Source organism: Panthera pardus, unplaced genomic scaffold (genome assembly GCF_024362965.1).
Source record: "Panthera pardus isolate Hobbes unplaced genomic scaffold, ASM2436296v1 HiC_scaffold_3, whole genome shotgun sequence".
Classification (NCBI taxonomy): Eukaryota; Metazoa; Chordata; class Mammalia; order Carnivora; family Felidae; genus Panthera; species Panthera pardus.
This window is the reverse complement of record NW_026526876.1, coordinates 27173893-27200009: the sequence shown is the minus strand read 5'-3', so window position 1 is coordinate 27200009 and position 26117 is coordinate 27173893. Positions and strand designations below refer to the sequence as shown.

The following is a 26117-nucleotide window of genomic DNA, read 5'->3' as shown; positions in this document are numbered from 1 at the left end:
TAGAGCCCCCCACCACTGACTGCCTCCTGGCAGACAGTATTTCCTTTGCTATCCTGCCCCCCTGCTCCCCTGCAGCGTATCCAGTGGATTCACTACCTCCTTTGTTCTGCCTATATCCATGCTGTCCCCACCCGATCAGGTCGCCCCACACTCCACAGTGTAGGAACGAGTCTCCTTGCCATCTTTGTCTCCCTCAAAGCCCTTCTCCACGGTTACCGCCTAAGTGTCTGCTCTTGGATATAAACCCGATGATAGCATTTCCCCACTTAAAACCTTTTTTCATTGCTCCCCACTGCTTTGAGGAGAGCATTCAAACTTATTAGTAGGCTTTCAAGGACCTTCACGAGCTGGTTCCTACTCGCCTCTCTTTGCTTGTCCTATGCCGAACTCCCCTTACCTGACGTGAACTCCCCAATGCTGCCCCTCCCAACTGTTTTCAGAGTCATGTTCTCTTTCACCTCTGGGTCTTCACACAGACTACTTTTGCTTAGAGCCATCCCCCGTTTCTTTTTTCAAATTAACTCCCACATAAGGTCTAAGCCTAAATGCCACTTTTCTAGGAAGCTGTCCTTAGCTCCTAAATTCATATAAAAAAGTTCTGTGTATTTCCAGGGCACCTATACTTCCCCATATTCTTATCATACTGTTTATAATTTCCTATTCACTTGTGTCTATACACCACTTAGCTGAAAGCTTGTGAGACTACATCTTATGCACTGTTATACCTGGGTCTCTGGCTGAATTTAAATGTGACTGAAGCTTAAAGAGACGGCTTAAAACAATCTGATTAAGAACTCAAAAGCTGAGTCAGTTACACAGACAGTAGCTTATTACAGCTGGGATTTCAAAATCACCACAGGTCAAATAAAGTAATAAAAAAGGTGCGACCTAACATATTTACTAAAAGCGTCTGACATTTGAGATTACCTGTGAGGTACTAGTCTAAACACTTTGCAGGGGTTATCTCACTGCATCTTCCTATCAGTCGTCTAAAGTAGGCATTATTGTTGCTGTCACCAATGGAAACTGACACACGAGGGGTTAAACACTGAGCTAATGATCACACAAATAAGTGGGGGGCTGGGGGGTGGGAAGCCAGGTAGTCTCACTTCTCTCTATTGCCTACTTTTTTAGTTCCTATTTATTTGCCTACTAACTTGGAGTCACTGAGCCATAGCACTGAGGGGCACACAAAAAAGCCTTATTCTGAACTGCCTCTCAGTATCTCAATGTTTTAGGAGAAACATGTTTGTTCACATGTGGTTTAGAAGGTCAAATTTAAATAACTGTCCAGAGTCTAGGCTGAGCTGGGTACTCTGCTAGGGGGGTGGGTTAGAACTAATTGTCTAGAAGTAAGTAATGAGGTGTCAGGCATAAACGTTTGATGGGAGATGTAAAATTCATTTTTGTAGGTAAGGCAAGTGGAACATTTTGAAGAAAAACTGAGATTGATGAAGAGTGAAGTAGAAAGCTCAAAAAGCTTAAAAGACCAAAGACTTAAAGGTCAGGATATCAGGGCAGTTAACATGTTTATAACATGAGATATGCTGACAAAATGGTAGAGGTATAGAAAACATATAGTAACAGAATTAGCAACCTGGAGAAAACTGACACCTACACCTGCAGGGAACAACAGATAAGAAACAAGACTATTACTGCCACCCCATCCCTGAAATATTTCCGACTTATTAGCCCAAGATACTCTAACAGTGACGGTGGGGCTAAAACAGAAGGACTGGTGAAATTACTGAAAAGGAATGGAAAGCCCTCCTGAATCCCCTCCTTGACCCAGGTCATCCTCAACCCCAGCAGGAGATGTACGCTTTACTCTCTGAAAAGTTCTCTACTCAGGGACACCAGGCACAGCTAAGGGAGAAGGTAAAAGTCCATTATAAAAGCATGGATACTAAGAAGAGGTTACTACAGTCAACAGAGAGACCTCCTAACATTCTTAAACTTTTCAGCTCCAAGAACACTAGCATCCAAGAATATATAGCCCCGGGCAGGAAACAGCAGAATTCTGTGCAATGAATATGTCACAGCCACACCTGACTACCCTAGCAAGCGGACTACCTCTACCCATGGGCACAGAATTTCCAATCAACATGGAAGTGCCTCCCCTTAAATATAAAAAAACAGAAACCCAAATCAAACTAACAGAAAAAAAAGGAACCTTGACAAAAGAGAGGCAATACAAGCAACAAAACTCACTTCTCTTGCATCCAAGAAATAAGACAAAATTACGAAAAACAGATAGTCAATAAGCAAAGTGATCTTGCAAGCTAAAAATATGAGAGCAGAAATCACAATAAAAGGAATGTTGGAAAACTAAGTAGGGGAAACAGCCCAGATAGTTCATCATAGTTTTTAATTTTTTACTGAAACAAAAATATTTTATTCCACTGGAGATACAATATGAGAGAAAAAAGATAGGACAACTAAATGATAATCAATTCAGAAGGGGTAACATCCAAGTAACAGGAGTTCCAGGAAAGGAAATAGAAAATAGAGAAGAAATCACCTATAATAAATAAAGACAGGGGCACCTGGCTAGCTCAGTCAGTGCAGCATGCGACTCTTGATCTTGGGGTTGTGAATTTGAGCCCCACGATGGGTGCAGAGATTAAAAATAAAATCTTTAAAAAACAAATAAAAAAGACAAAATTTCCTCATAACTAAAGAGTTTCAGCATCCAGAAGAGGCACAGTTATTTCTCTGACATCAGCCATAACAACATCTTTCTAGACATGTCTCCTATGACAAGGGAAACAAAAGAAAAATAAACTACTGGGACTACATCAAAATAAAAAGCTTCTGCACAGAAAAGGAAACAACAGACAAAAAAAAAAAAGACAACCTACTGAATGGGAGAAGATACTTGCACATGACATACCCAGTAAAGGGTTAGTATCTAAAATATAAAGAACTTACACAACTCAACATCAAAAAACCCACAAACAATCCAATTTAAAAATGCACAGAAGAGGTATGCCTGGGTGGCTCAGTCGGTTAAGCGTTCGACTTCAGCTCAGGTTATGATCTCATGGTTTTTGAGTTCTGCTGTCAGCACGAAGCCCACTTTGGATCCTCTGTCTCCCTCTATTTCTGCCCTTCCCTCACTCGCAAATGCTTGCTCTCTCTCACTCTCTCAAAAATAAATAAATATTTTTTAAAAATAATTAAAAAATAAAAGTGCGCAGAAGATATGAACAGACATTTCTCCAAAGATATATAAATGGCCAAGAGACACATGAAAACTCACTCATCGTCAAGTAAACGTGTATCAAAACCACAATGCGATATTACCTAACACCTATCAGAATGTCTAAAATCAAAAATTCAAAAAATAGTAAGTGTTGGTGAGGATATGGAGTAAAAAGAACCCTCATGCACTGTTGGTGGGAGTGCAAAGTGGTGCAGCCACTGTGGAAGACAATATGAAGGATCTTCAAAAAGTTACAAATAGAACTACCCTACAATCCAGTAATCACACTACTGGGTATTTACCCAAAGAATATGAAAACATCCAAGGGATGTATGCACCCCCATGTCTATTGCAGCAGTATTTGCAAAAGCCAAATTATGGAAACAGCCCGTGTCCATAAAGATATGAATGGATAAAGAATGGAATATTATTCAGCCATAAGAAAGAATGAAATCTTGCCATTTGCAACAACATGGATGGCTCTAGAGAGTATAATGTTACAAAATAAGACAGAGAAAGACAAATACCAAATGATTTTACTCATATGTGGAATTTAAGAAATAAAACAAAGGAAAAAAAAAAAAAGGAGAGAGAGAGAGAGAGACAGACAGACAAACCAAAAAACAAACTCTTAACTATAGAGAACACACAAATGATTACCAGAGGGGAAGTGGATGGGGGGACAGGTGAAAAAAGTGAAGGGGATTAAAAGTACATTTATTTTTTATTTATTATTATTTTTTGAGAAAGAGCATGAGCAGGAAGAGGGGCACAGGGAGAGACAGCAAGGGAGAATCCCAAGCAGGCTCCACGCTCAGTGTGGAGCCCAACGCAGGGCTCAGTTCCATGACCCTGGGGATCATTACCCAAGCTGAAATCAAGTCAGTTGCTCAACCAACTTAGCCACCAAGGAGCCACAAGAGTACATTTATCTTGATGAACACTGAGTAATAAATGGAAGATGAATCACTGTACTGTATACCTGAAACTAATAGAACACTGTATGTTAACTATACTGGAATTAGGGGCGCCTGGGTAGCTCAGTTGGTTAAGCATCCAACTTCAGCCCAGGTCATGATCTCACAGTTCGTGGGTTCGAGCCCTGCCGTAGGGCCCTGTGCTGACAGCTCAGATCCTGAAGGCTGCTTCAGATTCTGTGGCTCCCTCTCTCTCTGCCCCTCCCCCACTTGTTCTCTCTCTCTCTCTTAAAAAGAAATAAACATTAAAAATAATTTTTTTAATTTAAAAATAAAAAAACTATCCTGGAATTAAAAACTTTTTAATTTTTTTAAAAAGAGTTTATCCAGATTAAAAGGTCCCAATAAGTACCAAGCACTATGTAACATATATACCAAGTGCATCATCAAAAAATTTATTACACAGCATAAAGAGAATACCCTGAAATCTTCCAGTGGAAAACAATAATCAAGAAAGACCAAAATCAGGATGCCATTAATGATACTCTGAAACTGCACTATTCAAAAGGGCAGTCACCAGTCTCATGGAGCTATTGAGTACTTAAGGCTAGTCCAAATTGAGGCACTCTGTAAGTGCAAACAAACCCCTAAGATCTCAGACTTAGCTGAGAAATGTTTATTTTTTTAACCTATGCATTTATTTATAAGAAAAAAAGACCATAATTATTTTATCTTGATTACATGTTGAAATGAGAATATTTCAGCTATACTAAATTAAATATGTTTATTAAGCTTAATCTTTTTTATTACCTTTTATTTATTTTGAGAGAGAGAGACAGAGACAGTGGGGGAGGGGCAGAGAGAGGGGGGGGAGAGAGAGAGAGAATCCCAAGCAGGCTCTGCACTGTCAGCACAGAGCCTGATATGGGGCTCGAACTCATGAACTGTGAGATCATGACCTGAGCCAAAATCAAGAGTTGAACACTTAACCAAATGGGCCACCCAGGTGTCCCTATTAACTTTTTAAAATGTGGCTATTACAAAATTTAAAATTACAGACAAGCTTCCATTTGTGGCTCACATTATATTTCTGTTCAAGTGCTGACCTAGACCTAGACAACAATGGAGCGTATATTCACAATTTGGAGAGAAGTGCGTGTCTTACCTAGAAGGTTATAATCAAACTATCCATTGAGAAAGACAAAGTACATTTTCAGACAAGATCTCAAAGAAATTTTCCCTATCTTTGTACTCTTTCTCAAGATGACCATGAAAGACAGACTTCATCGAAACAGGGAATAACAAAAAATGGGAAATCACTGAACCCAGAAGAGACAAAGGAAATTCCCAACATAATGATAAAGGAGGTTCCTGGACAGTTGTGCCGCAGGTCCTAGACCAGCTTAGACCACCAGACCAGCGTGGAGGAAGAGGCCAAAGGTTTCAGGAGGGAGATCTCCAACAAGGAAACAAAGCCAACAGAATAGCTCATGCGGTTGAATATATGCAGAAATGTCCAGTCCTGTAGGAGAGTCTAGGAATTAATGAGACAGATAGAAAACTAAACAAATGGCAAAATAAGATAGTTAATTCCAGAAAAACAAAATTTATCAAGAGAGGAAATGTAATCACTGCACACCATGTGACTCAGTTATGAATAGTTACATGATCATAATGTAAATACAGAACAATGATTTAACCAAAAAGGTTCAAATGGAGGGCTCGGAGAAAGGAAGGGCCACGTGGGTGCTGTAGGAACAGGGATGAGAGAGATCAGTTGTAAAAGCTAAATCTTCTTCTATGGTAAGAAATGTAAAAATAATACCTAAAAGTATGCATATACTAAATCTCTGCGTCCCCCCCCCCCACCCCATATACAGAGAGATGTATAAAGTAAGCATGAGATCTAGAAAGAGAAGAAAATACCAGACTAAACAATCAAAGTAACTCTAGTTACCTTGAGAATGGGAATCAGGAATAAGGATGGGGTGGCAAACTGTAGTTTCCCAATACAAGCCTTACAACATTGGGGCACCCCAGTGGCTTAGTCGGTTAAGCGTCTGACTTGGGCTCACCTCATGATCCCACTGTTTGTGGGTTTGAGCCCCACGTTGTGCTGTGCACTGACAGCTCAGAGCCTGGAGCCTGCTTCGGATTCTGGGTCTCCCTCTCTCTCTACCCCTCCCCTGTTTTTACCCTCTGTCTCTCTCAAAAATAAAAATAAATATTAAAAAAAAAAAAGCCTTACAGTATTATGCACCTTTTTAGAATGGTGCATATAGCACTGTGATTAAAATTGGAAAAAAAGAAACCATCCCTATAAAAGCACAAAGAATGTCTATGAGTGCACTCCAATTACGATTTCTGGTTTTATACTCATAATTGACCTAAAGTAAATTAATACCTTTATTTAACTGAAAGAAGATGGGACGGGGTTGCTCTATACTGCATATACGTTTTATTCTCCATAGGCTTACTAAGAGCATTTCATCTTCCAAAACCAGCTATCAATAAGTCACAGTACCTTCCCACTAGGTTTTGTGCCCCTCTGTGAAGACCAAATTATACCACAGATCAAACTCTGATAATTTTCAGTGATTCTTTTCAAATACTATATCAAATAATATCGATTCTATGTTTCATTTCAAATGAATCATTTAAACCTACAGGTCATAATGCTGATTCCACTTTGGATCAAGTGTATTCTTCACAGTATCTGTAGAATGGCATTGCCCAGATCCATCAACCACCACCTTAGCAAATGGATCAGGAAGTCCTGTGGAAAAAGGGGAAGAATTCTTTTTTAATTAAAGAATAACGTGACATGGAAAATAGAAGATTAATTATATAAAACTTACTATTTGCTACAAAAGATTATTCCATTCTTTATAAAAAGCGTAACATTTAGCTATAAATGAAAAGTGGTCCATTTTGAACGAAGATTAAAGTTAATTCTACATTAAATACCAAAAGCTACGTTTTTCTTGTTGCTATCTCAAAACATTCTCTTAAACTACCAAAGACTAGAGGTTACCTCATAATAGGGAAGTGTTTATACATCTTTACCAGCCCTTTGACTCCAGGAAGATTAAAACAGTTCTGGTTCTCTTAGGGCCTTCCCAAGGTCCTCCTTAGTAGCATTTTTAAAGAAAGAGCTTCTTACAGGTTTTCACACAAGAATATGGGCTACAGAGAAATCAAATTAGCCAAACAGTTTTCCTGAATAACTACCATGAGTGATGAAAAACTGAATCAAAAAATTAAATACCCTGCCTTAAAACGTTAAGAATGCCTTGGGGGAGAGGGAAACCAGAGAACAAACAGATGTTTGTATAGATTCTAAAGAAAATACTTTTAACACTATGTCAGGCACTATTCTAAATGCTTTACATATATTAAATCTCTTATTCCTCACAATAATCCAATGGGGTAAATGTTACTATAGTCTCTACCCTACTGATGAGGAAACTGAGGCACAAAGGGGTTAATTAACTAATCCAAGGACAAACGATAGTACGTGAGAGAGCCAGGGTCTGAAGTTTAGATTTTAAACCCATGCACATAAATCTGGTTCTCAATTTCATGCTCTCAACTACTATACTATAGTATACCTCTCACGTACCATGCAGTTCAACAGTTGAGTACAAGTAAGAGTTCAGAAAAACAGAACTGTTGGGGAGTTTGAACAGTAAATCAAGGCTTTTTTTTTGGGGGGGGGGGGGGGATGGGACTCATTGGGCTTTAAAGGACAAACAGGAAGATCAACAAGAAAGGTACGACTGCATCTGAAGGGCTGTGAGGAATCTAACCAAATCATTTGTGCTACGATGTTAAAAGTAAATGCTGTGGGTAAGAGAGGCTTAGAAATCAGAAAGTGACTGAGGTAGATAATAGGGTGTCATATTTTTCTATTAGCGGTATTCAGGGTGGACTGGGAGAAGGGAAGACTGGTACAGAGACTCTCTAGGAAGCGGTCATAAGTTTCACACAGTAGGATAAACGAACAGTAAGATGAGCAGACTCTGAACTAGGGAAGTCACAGGAAAAGGCAAAGGACAGTGAAGTAATAAACTACTCTGAAAGATCTAATACAAGTTTATAAGAAACTAGGGTCAAAGATGACACTATAGTTTTCAGCCCTAAGTAACAATGAAAACAGTGGTTCTTTTGGAGAAAAAAAAAAGTTAGAAGGTAGAACTAAATAAAGTGTTAAGGAGACAAAAATGACATTTTGGGATAGCATAGATCTCCTATGGACAGTTGAAAATACTAGAATGGGGCGCCTGGGTGGCTCAATCGGTTAAGCGCCCAACTTCAGTTCAGGTCACGATCTCGCGGTTTGTGAGTTCGAGCCCCGTGTCGGACTCTGTGCTGACAGCTCAGAGCCTGGAGCCTGCTTAAGATTCTGTGTCTCTCCCTCTCTCCGCCCCTCCCATGCTCATGCTCTGTTTCTCTGTCTCTCAATAATAAATAAACATTTAAAAAAAATTTTTTTTAAACAAAGAAAATACTAGAACAAAATGTTGGTATGGGTTGATAATTGGAGAAATTCTGCACCTCGATATCTATGCTAATTTTTTTTTTTAAAGTCAAGATACGTATGTGCCAAGATTCGAGGTCAGGCATAAATCACATCGTCAGTTCCCCAATCCTATGATTCTGTGATCTGTCAACTTCAAATAAGAGAGGACCAAATTTTAAGAGTGTTAAGTATTTAAGAAGATACTTGGAAGTTAGGGTATTGATGTATTTAACTATATTCTTGAAGTTTACTGCTATTCATATTATTTCAGTAATACCTACCGTTTTTAAAAGTGTTTAATGGAAGAATATTTTTCCCACTACCTTCAATAACATTAAGTATTTTCAAGAATCTATTCTTTTTCTTTTGATTCTACTATCTCAGCAAACATACAAATGTATGTTTGTAAACAAAAACAAAAATCACATTTCAAGCTTTCCTTTTAGATGTTGTTTAAAGAATTAAGGACTAAGGGGAACAACTTTTCCACATAAACACACTAGGCATGGTTTCCAAGTCCTTAATTAACTATGAAATTCTGAGTCCCAACCTCCTATGTTTCTTTTCTGTTAAATAATACAAAACACAAGCTCTATGCCCTAACAACAAAAAGTACCTATATTTCAACTTACCTGTTTCTATCAGTCCACAAAAATTTACCTTGAGAGCCAAGTTACTGTGATGTGATCAAAAGCTATCAAGTTTTCTGAAGTTAGTGAGGCTTCTAGTGGTAAATATCAAGTGGCTAAGGTATTTTCTGTATTTTTAAAAATTTCTCAATCATCCCCATCATTTCTGAGTCATACAAAAATAGCTAAAGCTGAAGACTTCCTCGCTATACAAATGCACTTGAGCTGCAAATAACAATGAAACAAAAATTTCAACTTAAAAGTGTGTTACTTTCTGGAGAAAATAAAGCTTTATTTTGATTGGGGGAAGAAAAAGAACATTCACCAATCACCGTGGTTCTGAGTGACTTCAATTTGGCCCCTAAATATAGTGACTCAACACAGTATCTTACACATAAATCTTTTATTTAAATGTTACATAAAAGAGGGGCACCTGGGCGGCTCAGTCAGTTAAGCATCTGACTTCGGCCCAGGTCATGATGGCACAGTTCGTGAGTCTGAGCCCCACCTCAGGCTCTGTGCCACCCGCTTCGGATCCTCTGTCCCCCACCCCTTCTTTGCCCCTCCCAACTTGTTCTCTTTCTCACTCTTTTTCAAAATAAATAAACTTAAATAAACAAACAAATGTTGCATAAAAGAGAAGAAAATTATACTAATGAAAACATTCTTTAAGAAACAGATAATGGATAAAGACAGATACAGGATCATGTTAATGGTAGAATCTAGATGGTGGATATTCACTATAAAACTTTTCCATGTTCTTATACGTTTAGAAAGTTTTCCTTCTAAAATTTTGGGGAGAGGGGGAAATAGTTTATTTTTTAAAGCCAATAAGCTTGAAAACAATTCCAAAAAGTTAGCAAATTTTTTCTCAGCAAGGGTAGATACCCAGAATAAAGAGTATTATCTCTAATACACAAATTACAAGACAGCACTTGGCAGTGTATTTTTTCCTATAATTAAATATATACACACACATGTTTCATCAGCCTATAGTCATGCTTGATATTAAAGTTTACTTTTCTCATTCAACATGATTTAAACTGGATTACAAGCAAACACTACTTTTTGATATCAATGATAACTGCATTCTGACAATAAACACACTCTCACTCAAATTTCATGAAGAGATTTAGGAAGTACTACAATTTTTTCTCTGGAATTAATGTGGGCAACCTTCAACTTATAAACAGATCAATGACAAACTTAAGTTTGTCAGCAGAGGCCATTCCCACTGTGAACCCAGGTGATAGCCCATCCCTGGCTGAGCACCTTCTGAAGGCCTCAAGATTGGCTTTCCGATTTCCCTTTCCAGAGCCATCAAATGTTTCTTCCATTCTAGGTTTTCAAGATAATCATAGAGTTTCCCCTAATTTCCCTATCCCTAGAAGCAAACTCACAACTCTTAAGAAAACTTTTATCAATTTTTACTGCCTACACTAACGAAAGAGAGAAAGAGTCCTTTCTTACTTTTTTTCCTACCTCCAACGTAAGGGCAGATAAAGATCGTATAACTGATATTAACTGGCTCTCCAAAGTTTACCAAAAATCAAAGATTCTCCTAGATTTCCTAGGAAAACTCAGACAAGTAGATCTGGGTATTATACTTGAGAAACTGTGTCTTAGGACTCTGGAGGAAAGAAAAGAACTTGGGAAGGAAGGCTGGGAGACACAATGTTAGATTTCATCTGTAAAACCAAAGCAGACATCTTGGAGGATGCAGAAGGAGCTATAAGAGAGTGCATGCCTCACTCGTCTCCCTTTTCTCCTTGTCACCTACCTACCCAATCCTATTTGCCACTTCACAGTCCTACTAATCCTACCTCAAATCAACCTTAAGAATGGTAAAAAAAAAAAAAAAAAAAAGAGTATACACTGGTTATTAGTGACAGGGATGAAGTAGGTAGTTCAGAAAAAGCCTGTGAAGACAGAATTTGGTGGCAGCATGGAGAGAGGCCACTGGCCTCTCCCGCTGTGATACGCAGTACGGTAGACAGCACCTGGTACACATATTGGAGACTGCTTAAAACTTTCTTAACTATGTCCCACAGCATCCTATTTAACTGCTTTCCCATATAAGCACAGAAACCAGAAAAATTTCTAATTATACAGTTTTATGTTATTTTATAAGCTTTAATTCTGGTTCTACTCTAGATATCTTAGAAGAAAATTTCAAGTGAGATGAATGAAGTATGATTTCAAAATGCATCAAGAGCTTACTATTTCTTTTAATGAAACCCCTGAAAATTAAGTAATATCGTATTAAATTAGCACTCACACCTAGTTTCTGGGGGCTGGTAGAACTTGAATTTTAAAATCTAATGAATCTTCTTGGGGCACCTGGGTGGCTCATTCGGTTAAGTGTCCGACACTTGATTTTGGCTCAGGTCATGATCTCAGGGTCATGGGATCACTCCACACTGAGTGTGGAGCCTGCTTAAGATTCTCTCTCTCTCTCTTTCTGCCCCTCTCTCCTGCTTGTGAGTGTGCACATGCTCTCTCTAAAATAAAAATTTTAAATAAAATAAAAAATGAAAATCTAATGAATCTTCTCAATTTATAACTTCAAATATATTACATATAATACTTTGTTGGCTTCGAGTTCTTTACTAAAAGTTATATCATTTTGACTCAATTACTTATTTATATATGTTTATTTTATTTTTTTTACTCAATACCTTAAAGCTATTGTGAAGTATGAGATTACAGGGTAAAGATTTTAAACACACGTGAGGGGTTCTTCCCAATCCTCCTTCACAAAACTTAATCCTAAATAAAGCCACAAAAAAATTTGACTACTTATTGGCAAAGAGACTGCAAATAGGGGAACCAAATGTCTGCTTTAGAGGCCGAGACATAAGAGCATCTATGACTGAATGTGGCAGAGATTTCTTTCCTACACTCTGGAAATTCTAAGCAGGCTGAATAACTTCTCTCCTTTCCAAGGTATGGTGAATGCCTGAATAAAATTTCCTATAAAATGTTAGAAAAGAAAAAGTGTTTACAAAATAACCTCCACCCTTTCTAGAAACCTAGTAGTATGCACACCCTCGATATTCTTTACACATGTCTCATATACACACCTATACACATATACATTTCACACAAATATGTGAGAGGGGTGGATAAAAGGAAAGGAAGAACGGCTAAAAAGCACAAAGTCCTCTTAAAAAAAAAAAGTACTGCCAAAAGGGTCCAAACCAAAGCATTCATAAAATAGTATGAAGTATATTTCTGAATAGAGAAATCACTAAAGCCAGACAATTCTGAAAAGTTATCCAAAAAGTCTACACACAACATACAAGATTTAAAGTTAATTTACTTACGGAAAAAATCCTTTTTCACCAAGTTTTTTGCACAGAGTACTGTAAAGGAAACAAAAAATACATGGAAAGAATTAAAATGGTAAGACTGCACTGTCAAAACGTTCATTTTAAAACACTGAAAGTACCAGTGAATGATAAACATTATAGCAAGGTTTGAAATATGATCACAAGCTTTTATTAAAGACTAGCAAAAGACAGCTGAACCAGTGGTTCCAACTTTAGCAATGATCACTCATAACAGCTGACAGCCAGAAAATTTATAAATCTGGTATTCTAATAAGGACCAACTTCCAATCAATCTTCCATTAAGATTTATCTCAGAGCAGCTCAGTGAAAAGGGGAAAATAGTTCCAAGAAAAAAATAAGCAAACTCAGGTTGACATATACATTTTTTAATGAAATAATTTTATACTGAAGATCATAAATAAAATAAAGCTTTCTTGATATAGATGAGATTTTTTTAAAAATAACATTGTTATTTAGTCTCCACCTAACTCCACAGAAATTTTATAGGAGAGATAAATTACCTTCTTCTAAATCATCACTCAATGACAAGACAGATTACTGTATCTACCAAAAATTAAAAGTTAATACACTGAGTAGATATCCCAAAGCCACATTCTCTGGATTACCCTGCATGAAATTATTACTCGTAAGGTGATGGATGCACAACCTTACGAATATATTAAAACCACTGAATTGGAGGTGCCTGGGTGGCTCCGGTTCAGGTGATCTCGTGGTCCATGGGTTCGAGCCCTGCGTCTGGCCCTGTACTGACAGCTCAGAGCCTGGATTCGGATTCTCTGTCTCTCTCTCTCTCTCTGCCCCTCCCCTGCTTGCACTCTGTGTTTCTCTGTCTCTCTCAAGATAATAAATAAACATTAAAAAAAATTTTTTTAACCATTGAACTGCACATTCTAAAGGGGTGAATTTTATAGTTTGTGGTTACATGTCACTTTAAAAAATTATTGCTTATATAGAGTTATAAAATTAACTTGTTTAATTCAAACTTGTTAAAATTGAAGGGAAAACATCGATTTCTGTATGGTTTATAACTTATAAAATATCTATACATGTAATATTTGGTTAATTTCTACCCACTTCTACTCGGTTGAAATGGTCTGGAAGTTTAGTGTTATTTAACATAACAAACCTTGGGAATAAGTCTATATATAACTAATCACTCTAAAAGTTCAAATAAAGGGGAGCCTGGGTGGCTCAGTTTGTTAAGCCTCCAACTCTTGATCTCGGCTCAGGTTATGATCTCATGGTTCATGGGCTCTGTGCTGACAGCACGGAGTCAGCTTGGGATTCTTTCTCCCTCGCTCTCTGCCCCTCCCCTGCTTGCATGTGCTCTCGTTCTCTCTCTCTCTCTCAAAATAAATAAACTTTTAAAAAAAGTTAAATAAAAATTATTTTAAAGACAGATGCCGGGCACCTGGGTGGTTTAGTGGTTGGTTTAAGTATCTGACTTTTGATTCCAGCTCAGGTCATGATCTCATGGTTCATGAGTTCAAGCTCTGCATCTGGCTCTGCACTGTCAAGCAGAGCCTGCTTGAGATTCTCTCTCTCTGCCCCTCCCAATTCTCTCTCTCTCTCTCTCTCAAAATAAGTAACTTAAAAAAAAAAAGAGAGAGATGCCATTGGTAAATGAGTAAAATTATTAAGTAAGTACAAGATAGTGATTTAGTACCCAGAGTCATTTAGGCCCTGTCTTAGAAACAGTTTTATTTTTAAAAACATAAAAACTCAAATATGAAAACTAAGAGCCGTAACTGAGAGTACCAAATCACTAATTGGATTTAGAAGAACTTCTCTCTAACCTTCATTATCACCACATAAACCGTACAGAATACTCAGGATCAATACATTTACAACACATATATGAATCCAAATTCTAATCTTCAGTACTGCTGAGGTAATGACTTTTTTTAAAACCACCGTCCGGGGGCGCCTGGGTGGCTCAGTCGGTTAAGCGGCCGACTTGGGCTCAGGTCACAATCTCGCGGTCCGTGAGTTCGAGCCTCGCATCGGGCTCTGGGCTGATGGCTCAGAGCCTGGAGCCTGCTTCCGATTCTGTGTCTCCCTCTCTCTCTGCCCCTCCCCCGTTCATGCTCTGTCTCTCTCTGTCTCAAAAATAAATAAAAAACGTTAAAAAAAAAATTAAAAAAAAAAACCACCGTCCTATGATTCCAGAAGTGAACTGATTTCACATCCTACTTTAGAGAAACCAAAAATATATGCGAATTCTCCAACTTCTTATTGCTAACCCTACAAAGTTATGTTTTGATACTCATTCGTTTTGTCTTCCTTCTGCTTATAATATCCACCGTCCTGTCTCACACTGTCCTTCCCCCTGTGTTCTAGATCTTATATGCAAATCACCACTTTCTCAGGGACCTGTTCTCCCATCTCCTCTACTTATGGCCTCATCAGCATTTACACATACTCTCCAGACACCATCCTACTTCTCCTTCAATGTAACTACTTAAGGGGCGCCCGGGTCGCTCAGTCAATTAAGCATCCAACTTTCACTCAGGTCATGATTTCGCAGGTTCATGAGTTCAAGCCCAGAATCAGGCTCTCTGCTGTCAGCACAGAGCCCACTTTGGATCTTCTGTCTCCCTCTTTCTCTGCCCCTCCCCTGCTCACACGCATTCCACGCCTCCTCAAAAGTAAATAAACAGTAAAACAAAATTATAAAAACGCAACAGACTTCTGTATATTGATTTTGTATCCTACAACTTCACTGAATTCATTTATTAGTTCTAGTTTTTTGGTGGAGTCTCTAGGGTTTTATATATATAGCTATCATGGTATCTACAAATAGTCAAAGTCAAGGTTTTACTTTTTCCTTACCAATTTGGATGCCTTTTATTTCTTTTTCTTGTCTGATTGCAGCAGCTAGGACTTCCAGTACTATTTTGAGTAGAAGTGGTAAAAGTGGACACCCTTGTCTTATTCCTGATCTTAGAGGAAAAGCTCTTAACTTCTCCCACCCCCGCCTCAGGACCAGACAGACCTAACAAATATACACAGAACATTCCATCCAAAAACAACAAAATACACATTCTTTTCAAGTGCACATGGAACTTTCTCCAGGATAGACCAGAGGTTAGGCCACAAAACAAGTCTCAATAAATTCAAAATGACTGAAATCATATGCATTTTTCCTACCACAGCAATAGACATCAATCACAAGAAATAATCTGGAAAGAACACAAACATAGGGAGGCTAAGTAACATGCTACTAAACGATGAATGGGTCAATCCAGAAATCAAAGAGGAAATAAAAAAATATATGGAGACAAATAAAAGTGAAAACGCAATGGTCCAAAATCTTTGAGATGCAGCAAAAGCTGTTCTAAGAGGGAAGTTTATAGCAAAACAGGCTTACCAAAAGAAACAAGAAAAGTAAACAACCTAACTTTATATGTAAAGGAGCTACAAAAAGAAGAACAAAGCCCAAAGTCTGTAGAAAGGAAATAATAAAGTTTAAAGCAGAAATCAATGAAAAAGAGACTGAAAAAAAAAAACAATAGAAAAGATCAATGAAACCGGTAGCTGGTTCTTTGAGAAACAAAAACAAACAGTACTTTATTTTATCTGGATAAAACTTTAACCAGATTCATCAAGAAAGAGGACTCGGGGCACCTGGGTGGCTCAGTCGGTTAAGTGTCCGACTTCGGCTCAGGTCATGATCTTAATGGTCCATGGGTTCGAGCCCCACGTCGGACTCTGTGAAGACAGCTCGGAGCCTGAAGCCTGCTTCAGATTCTGTGTCTCCCTCGCTCTCTGCCCCTCCCCCGTTCATGCTCTGTTTCTCTGTCTCAAAAATATATAAACATTAAAAAAAAAAAGAAAGAGAGAGGACTCAAATAAATAGAATCAGAAATGATGGAGGAGAAATAGCAATGAATGCCACAGAAATACAAAGGATTCTAAGAGAATATTATGGAAAAATTTTATGCCAACAAATTGGACAACCTAGAAGAAATAGATAAATTCCTAGAAACAAAGAAACTCCAAATCTGACTCAGGAAGAAATAGATATCTCAACAGATGAAGTACTAACAAAATTGAATCAATAATCAAAAAGTTCCCAACAAACAGAAGTCCAGGTTTCACTGTGAATTCCAGACATTTAAAGAAGAGTTAATACCTATTCTTTTCAAACTACTCTAAAAAACAGAAGAAGAAAAGCTTCCAAATTCATTCTATTAGGCTGGCATTATCTTAAAACCAAAACCAGATAAAGACACTATAAAAATTAAAAATTAAAAAAAAAGGAATAACAACACTACAGGGCAGTATCTCTGATGAATATAGATGCAAAACTCCTCAACAAAATATTCAAACCCAACCCAACAATACATTAAAAAAAAAATCATTCACCACAATCAGGTGGGATTTATTCCAGGGATGCAAGGGGCAGTTCAATATTCACAAATCAGTCAATGTGATCAATCACATTAACAAGAGAAAGGATTAAAACCATACGATCATCTCAATAGATGCAGAAAAAGCATTTGACAAAGTGCAACACCCATTCATGATAAAAACTCTCTACAAAGTAAATTTAGACTGACTCAACTTCTTCACTTCCCACTAATGCCTCAATTCATTAACAATCTGGCTTCCTCTGTCACCATTGCCACTACGTGGCTTCTCCAAAGCCCAGGGGACATTAATTACTAAATCCATCCAATGGACATCTTTCATTCTTTATCACACTTGACACCTGAGGAGATTTGCCATCACCCCCTCTTCTGGAACCCCGCTTTTCTTTTGGTTTCTGTTTGACACCACATTTCACCTGGTTTTATACCAGGCATAAAATACATTCTAAATCCTCTTTGCCAGATCGTTTTCCTATATTCCATCCACGGAAGTTGAGGTTCTTCGGGATTTTTGCCCTGGATCCTCTTCTACTCTATAACCTGAGAAGCACAGATGCCCATCTCTGCAAACCTTGGAATTATATGTAAACTGTTATATGTATGTGTATTTTTCTGGGGGAAGAACCCACATTTTTCCTAGTAGAAAATTCGTAGCTTAACAGACTAACAAAGCTCTTTCTGCTCTCTAAAAAATAAATTTGAAGGGGCACCTGTGCGGTTCAGTTGGTTGGACGTCCAACTTCAGCTCAGGTCACGATCTCATGGTCCATGAGTTCGAGCCCTGTGTCAGGCTCTGAGCCTGGACCCTGCTTTGGATTCTGTCTCCCTCCCTGCCTGCCCCTCCCCCACTCATGCTCCCTCAAAAATAAACATTAAAAAATTTTAATAAAAAATATAAATAAATTTGAAGAGCCACATTTCATGCATTCTCCCTGACCTTTACCATTTTAGTGACACCTAAATATTAAGACCCAAACTTAACTCTCTCCTGAACTTCAGGTCCACACAAATTAAATATGCCCCCAAAATAAAATCACCATCTCTCCCTCCCCAAAAACTGCTCTTCCGGTTTACTTTCTTTCAATAAACATCCTTGCTTTTAACTCCACTGCTCCAGTCAGAAACCTCCATAGCAACCTTCACTACTCCTCCCTCTCCCCACCTCCTGGCAGATACCAATTCTAATCAATTCCACCTCTGAAATATCCTTCATCTGCCCACTTCTATTACCAGTGCCACCACCCTTGTCCAGGCCACCATCAACTAGTCTAGGCCACTAAAACCAGCCTCCCAATCAGTCCCCTGCCTCAAGCCTCCACCAGTTCTTTGCAATGGACCCAAATTTTAAAAATACAATTAAGGCCTTTCATACATGTCCCATCCTCCTAATAACATTCCAAAATACCCTTCAAAAATTCCTCAAAACTATCCTTCCATCTGTGCTCTGGATATCACACCCAACCTACCACTCTGGAGGTAGCTGACCTCCATCTTCAAAACAGTCCCAAGGTTCTTGGGCCCAAACTTTATATTGGTTAACAACGCCCTTCAGGCCCTGGCTCCTGCTTACCTCTCTGATCTTATCTTTCATTACCACCCCTCCTCTCTAACCTAAGTCCAAGATCCAACCACACTAAACTTCCACTTTCTCAAACAAACTCCATCCCTCACCCAGAGAGTCATATGCCATTCCCTCTGCCCGAAACAGTTTTCCCAGGCTTCTTCACCTAATCATCTCAAAAGGGAAAGGAAACCTTTTAGAACATATTCCTCTCAACCCTCCACCCATTTGTATTTTCACAGAATCCCCCAGTTATAACATGCACTCCTCACACTTCATTATAAATGCTTAAGTTTAGAATACCACTTGTGACTATGGGTGTGGTAAACACCATACAGCATAAATCAGGTCTGCCTCAGTGGCACACAAGCACACATTGCACCAGTTATTTGATGGGTGCTCAATAAATTTACTGGATGAATGAAACAGACTCTAAAATAATCTAAAATTTCATTGAAAGGAGGACTTTTTATGTGACAGATAAATTAATCCTCAAGTAATCATAATTTTAACTTGTGAAATTTTATTTTTATCGTTTCCTTTTATTTAAAACAAAGTAGTCAGATCATATTTGACAAATTTTCTTTTAAAAATCATTAAGATATTGTTAATATAAGTTTCAAAGGTCAACTGAAAAATAAAAAATATAATTTTTTTTTTAACTTTTTTTTTTTTTTTTTTTGGCACAGGGCACACCTGGGTGGCTCAGTCGGTTCAGCAACCAACTTCGGCCTGAGGTCATGATCTCACAGTTCGTGAGTTCAAGCTCCGCATCAGGCTCTGTGCTGACAGCTCAGAGCCTGGAACCTGCTTTGGATTCTGTGTCTCCCTCTCTCTCTGCCCTTCCCCTGCTCACGCTCTGTCTCTCCTTCAAAAATAAATAAACATTAGGGGCACCTGGGTGGCTCAGCTGGTTAGGCGACTGACTTCGGCTCAGGTCATGATCTCACAGATCCTGAGTTCAAGCCCAGCGTCAGGCTCCGTGCTGATAGCTCAGAGCCTGGAGCCTACTTCAGATTCTGTGTCTCCCCCTCTCTCTACCCCTTCCCTGCTCATGCTCTGTGTCTGTCTCTCAATGATAAATAAATGTTAAAAAAAAATTTTTTTAATAAACATTCAAAAAATAAAAAATAAAAAATAAAAAATAAACCCCTTTTTTTTTTTTTTTTAAAGTTTACTTATTTGAGAAAGAGTGAGAGTGCACGAGGGAGAGAAGCAAAGGGAGAAAGAGAATCCCAAGCAGGTCTCCCGCTGTCAGCACAGAGTCAGACACGGGGCTCGATTTCACAACCAGTGAGATCATGACCTGAGAGGAAACCAAGAGTCAGATGCTTAACCGACTAAGCCACCCAGGCACCCCACGAAAGAATAACTTTAAAGTCAGATTCAAAGTTAAAGATAAATTGAATTTTAGTAATCCAGAGACTAGGAAGCCAGTACCAGGGTTCCAGAAGAAACAAGATTAACTTAAAACATAAATATCAAGATTGGTCAGATTGCTAACTTTAACACTAGACCTCAAAAGCATCAGCCAGTTTTTGCTTCAACTGTTTTTATACTCTAAAAGCAAAAACTCTCATTTGCAAGTTTTAAAAGAGAGACTGTTAAACATGATTTGAGATTTGGTAATTTTAGCTATTTGCATAAATAAATAATTTTCACAGCTAGAAGCCTTTTCTGTACTGTTCTTTTTCTTGGGAATGTATTCTGCGTACTAGAACCACAGCCTATTGCTCTTTCCATCTTCAGTACCAATTATGAGAGCTCAGTAAATGCTCAATGACTTGGTGAATTTCAACAAGACAGACTCCTCTCTGTCACCATAACAAAATCTCAACCAAGGAGGTATGTATCAGAATCTCCTGGGAAATGTACATACAATATTATAATGTAATTTTATGTTTGTAACATAAATTCATAATTATATTGATATGAATTTGTATTTGTAAACCTATCCTATTGTGAAGCATAAACTATAGAAAGTTGAGCCAAGACTGGGAATCCTGCAGCTAGGGAGGGAGGGGTACCACTACGAAGGAAATCTTATTTTTGTTTTCTAAACAATCATTACAGGAAGAGAGATAAAAATAATGTTGAGAAATGCTAGACTAAGTTACAGGAAGGGACTGGCAAGAGAGACAATTTATAAGCTGGGAAGGCCTGGAACAAAGGCTAAGGAGTACAGACTTTCTCCTAGACAGTTATCAATATTTCAGTATCTCTCAATGTTTAGTAAGCTTTCCATTGAAGTAATACATATAGGAAAGTGAAGAAATCTTAACTATATAGTTCAATGAATTTTCACTGATTTCTGTACTAAAAACATTACACTGGACTCCAGATATTTAGCAGTCATGTATTAATTTTGATTAATGCTAACTACAAATGTGGCATTATTAAGCATAGTACCGTTACTCCAGAATCCACTGGGGACCAGGTCTCACTCAATCTGTAGATTTGCACTAGATTAATTTCACTAGACTACTTTGATCACGTTATTACCCTTCTCAAATTCCTTCAAAGCATTCCTCATTCTTAAGACTACACACCTAAAACCTAGCCTGTTCTATTCTGCTCACCTCTTCTGCAGATAAATGGTTTTAAATCAGTAGAGGAGGTGTTCAAAATAAACTAAGATGAGCCTTGTTGGTGTCCTGGTCCTATTTCACAGGGAAGCAGATGTGATCATCTTGAGAGGCTTAATAAGAAGGTAGCACTTCCTATATCATTCACTCTTTCAATATTTCCTAAGCACCAACTTTGTGCCAAGTGCTATGATAGATTCTGCAGATACAAAGATAAGTAAGACCTAGTACTCTGCTCTCAGAGCTTGCAGGTCAGATATAATTCCTATATCGTGCCACCAATGCCCGCCCCCCTCCTTTAACATTTACTTATTTTTAATGTTTATTTATTTTTGACAGAGAGAGAGAGACAGAGCATGAGCATAGGAGGGGCAGAGAGAGAGGGAGACACAGAATCCGAAGCAGGCTCCAGGCTCTGAGTTGTCAGCACAGAGCCCGACGCGGGGCTCGAACTCACAGATCGCGAGATCATGACCTGAGCCGAAGTCGGACGCTCAACCGACTGAGCCACCCAGACACCCCATCATTTACTCATTTTTGAAAGACAGAGCCTGAGTGGGGGAGGAGCAGAGAGAGAGGGGGACACAGAACCCCAAGCAGGCTCCAGGCCCTGAACTGTCAGCACAGAGCCCGACATGGGGATCGAACCCACAAACCATGAGATCATGACCTGAGCCGAAGTCGGACGCTTAACCGACTAAGCCACCCAAGTTCCCCATCAATGCCCTTTTTTTTGTTGTTTTCTCAAGAAAGGACTTTAAATTTTGAAAAATCTCCTTTAGTATATTTGATTTGAGGCAGTGACTGGAGAAAACCATTTGCAGAAGTGCAGATGCAGTAAATATTACTGTTTAAATCAATATTTTTTTTATGGTTGGATAGGAGTTATCTATATGCAACACACCATGTAGTAATATCAGAGTAAATCCCAGCTGTAGAAACAGAATGCTATTGCTGTTCTTACTGAGTTGTACTCATAATGAATGGCTGTCTATGCTTAATCTGAGTAAAACTCCCAACTGTTCAGTATCTTCTTGCCAAAAATTCCCCTTCCTCCTCCAGATTAGAGCTGCATTCCAATTACACTGCCGACTGGAATGAAACTGCTTGAGAGAAAGAAAAAACCACTCAGACATCCCGTCTTCTGTCGCCCCACGAAAACAGATTTTATAATACTGTTCCTGCAACTCAAAAGTTGTACTATTTTTGAACAGAGTAGATTTCTCTGTTTTTTTTCCTTGAACTTATATTATCATTGTAAATTAAAACTGAAGTTCAGGATAACAATCCTATACATATACCAACAAGATGGCCTAGTACTGTAAAAATGTCTACTAATACGCACCCTTCCTGATGGCTAGCACATGACAGCAATTTAGATTTTCCTGCTCCAAGAAACAACCTCTACCCCAACTCCTACACATGGAATGAAAAGGAAATTTAAGCTCTTTAGAAAACTCATAAACAAATTTTTCCATGTACGTATTCTACTTATTGCTTTAAACAGGAGCACTAACAAAGATTCACATTCAAGAGCATTATTACAAAATGCTGCAATGAGCAAAAATGTCAGCTACAACCCTATGCACATAACAAAAATGAAACAGTTAAAGATGACAAACAGCATGCTGCAATATTATTACACATCCATTAAAATTATGTAAATATATTTATTGACAAGAAAATATTTCTTGAAAACACTAAAAGTCAATTTACAAATACATTTAATAAAATATAATTTTAGCAAGGAATATAAGAAGATTAGCTAACACTGAATATTTATTACTGAATATTTACTGTGCGAGTATATGCCAACTATTCTGTGAAGAAAGTGGTATTATTACCTACATTTTAGAAATGAAGAAATGGAGATTCAGGCATAAAGACTTGCCAGAGATTACAGTGTAAGTACTAGAGTTGAGATTCCAACTCAAACAGACTAATTACAGAATCCAGTCTCTTAACCATCATATATAAAATGAAACAGTCTCCCAGGTTACTTCTTCCTTTATAAGGGAACTTAACGCTGGTTAAAGCAATTACTGGCGTGATCCAAGTTCACAAAATGGTCAACAGAAACTTAGGATGCAAAAGGGCCTTCTCCAAAAAAATTAGCAATTTCCTTCTTTCAACAGATATATAACAGTTTACCTATACAGTCATATTAGACCTGCTTTTAACTAAATATCTTGCCACAGTGCCATTTAATCCAGGAATTTTAGGCAGTTTGTTTTATGCATGTTACAAAACAAACTGGGGCACTAAGTTTACCATAATATACTTAGTACCTGGCAGGTAGTTCATGAAACTAGTGTATTAGATTTATTAAAAGATAAAGGTTCTACTATAACAAGGTAAATATTCTTGCTTAAAAAAACCAAACTGTCAGCATTTAAATATTTCACCAAAGGCAAAATGGGTTCTCAAGTGAACCAATTAAAGGCAACCTTTCCAGCTCACTCATACCAAACAACTTTATTTATTTTCTTTATTTTTGAGATGGGGGACGGGCAGAGAGAGAAACAGAGAGAGAATCCCAGGCAGGGTTCACACCGTCAGCCCAGAGCCGGACGTGGGGCTCGAACTCACAAACCATGAGATTACGGCCTGAGTCGAAACCAAGGGTTGGGCACTTTAGCTGACTGAGCCACCCAGGCGGCTCAAACAACTAAAACAGTTTTTCTTGTAATTTCAAACACATGAAGATTTTGGTCAAAAGAATTTTCCAAAGAAGTGTGTTTTAACCGAATAAAACTGAAACAAGATTAGGGTGTACAAATAAACTTTTTAAAATTTAAGTGCAAGTGGGGTGCCTGGGTGGCTCAGTCGGTTGAGCATCGGACTTCGGCTCAGGTCATGATCTCACAGCTCGTGAGTTCAAGCCCCGTGTCGGGCTCTGTGCTAACAGCTCAGGGCCTAGAGCCTGCTTCCGATTCTGTGTCTCCCTCTCTCTCTGCCCCTAACCCACTCGCATTCTGTCTCTGTCTCTCTCAAAAATAAATAAACATTAAAAAATTTTTTTCTTAGTTCAGGTTGCTATAACAAATCCCATACACTGGGTGGCTTAAAATAACATTTTGTACAATTCCACAGGCCAGGAAGTCCAAAATCAAGGTGCCAACAGATGTGATGTCTGGTGAGAGCCATCTTCCTGTTCTGTAGACAGGAAGACACCTTCTTGCTTTATCATCAGATGGCCAAGAGAGGTATCTTCTCTGTTGAGTCTCTTCTTATAAGGGCACTAATCCCAATCATGAGGGCTCTACTCTCATGACTTAATTACCTCCCAAAGACCCCACCTTCAAATACCATCAAATTGGGAATTAGGCCTTCAACATATAAAATTTGGGAGGACACATTCAGTCTATAACAAAGTTTCTGTACTTAAGCTTTCAGTATGTATCGATAAGTGAGTCTCAAGGTATATGTCTAGCCTCACTCTTCTCCCAAGCTCCAAACCCACATTTCAATTGCCTACCCCACATACCCACTTGAATATCTCACCAGCACTGAAAATTGTATTTATTCAAAATTGAACCAAACAGCTTCCCTACTGAACCAGCTCTTCTTCTTTTTGACCTTCCTAGTTCTGTGAACTGTACCACGTTTCCAATAATCCAGAAAGCAAATGTCTCTTTTATCTCTCCCTCTCCCTGACCACTGCACATCTAAAGCAGTTGCCAGATTATATCTGGTATCATATACAGATCACTCTGCCTATTTCCATTTTCAATGTTCACATTTAAGTAACACATCTAGAGTATTTTTTAATTCTTTTTTTAATTGTTTTTTAACGTTCATTTATTTTTGAGAGAGAGAAAGAGAAAGAGAGAGGAGAGAGAGACCAAGCGAGCAGGGGAGGGGCAGAGAGCGAGGGAGACACAGAATCTGAAGCAGGCCCCAGGCTCCGAACTGTCAGCGCGGAGCTGGATGCAGGGCTCAAACCCCCGGATTGCGAGACCATGACCTGAGCCAAAGTCAGACGCTCAACCAACTAAGCCACCCCAGGTGCCCCTTTCTAGAATATGTTATAATGTGCTCCCCAAAACTTCCACAGAGTCTCTTGCTTGATCCTTGCAAGTTTGTGAGTTATGTTCTAATATCCACAGAAAAGTAAACTACAACTAAGAGCTACGGCTTGCCCTACCTGTCATCTAGTAAATGAGCTTATTAATAAGCATTTTGAATCCAGGCTCTACCTGGATTCTATAGATTTTTTTTCTTTTTCTATACACTCCTCATCTAGAAGGCTGTCAATTATCCCAGCCTTCTCTCTCATTAACCCCTAGACTGAAAATACCAGCCTCTTTGTCCCCTAAAATAAACCCAGGACTTTTCTGCCTTTGCTTTTATTCAAAACATTCCTCCTACTTCAAGTGTTATTATTCTAACCATAGACCCTCAAAATCTTATCCATTCAAATCTCAACTTCATGTGAAACTTTTTCTGATCTCCTCCTTTCTCACAATCTGATTTTCTCTCTCCCCTCCTATGAATTTCCAACAACACTTTGACTCTACTTGTTTCGTATGTCCCTTCTCACTATACTTGTATTAAAGTTATTCACGTGGGGCACCTGGGTGTCTCAGTCAGTTGGGTATCCAACTCTTGATTTCAGCTCGGGTCATGATCTCGCAATCGTGGGATCCAGCCCCACATTAGGCTCCGTGCTGAGCATGGAGTCTGCTTGAGATTCTTTCCCTCCCTCTGCCCCTCTCTCCCGCTCATACTCTAAAAATTAAATAAAAAATTAAATTATTCACGTGATATTCTCTCCATCCCTCTATGTTCCCACTAAAACATACATTTCCTTTTTTTTTAATGTTTTATTTATTTTTGAGAGAGAGGGAGACAGGGTGCAAACAGGGGAGGGGCAGAAAGAGAGGGAGACAGAATCCACGAAGCAGGCTCCAGGCTCTGAGCTGTCAGCACAGAGCCTGACGCGGGGCACAAACCCATGAACCACAAGATC

The 26117-nt window shown here is 38.6% G+C and overlaps 1 protein-coding gene across 2 annotated transcripts in view; it reads right to left on the bottom strand.

Annotated features, from left to right (window-relative positions):
- SMURF2 (SMAD specific E3 ubiquitin protein ligase 2) overlaps positions 1-26117 on the bottom strand; it is a 116341-nt gene that overhangs the window by 42635 nt on the left and 47589 nt on the right. For both annotated transcript variants that reach the window (XM_019466513.2, XM_019466515.2), the window contains exons 2-3: positions 12600-12638; positions 6790-6898 (exon numbers count right to left, since the gene is read on the bottom strand). In XM_019466513.2, the coding sequence (XP_019322058.1) occupies positions 6790-6898; positions 12600-12638 (148 nt within the window). The remainder of the gene's footprint in view (positions 1-6789; positions 6899-12599; positions 12639-26117) is intronic.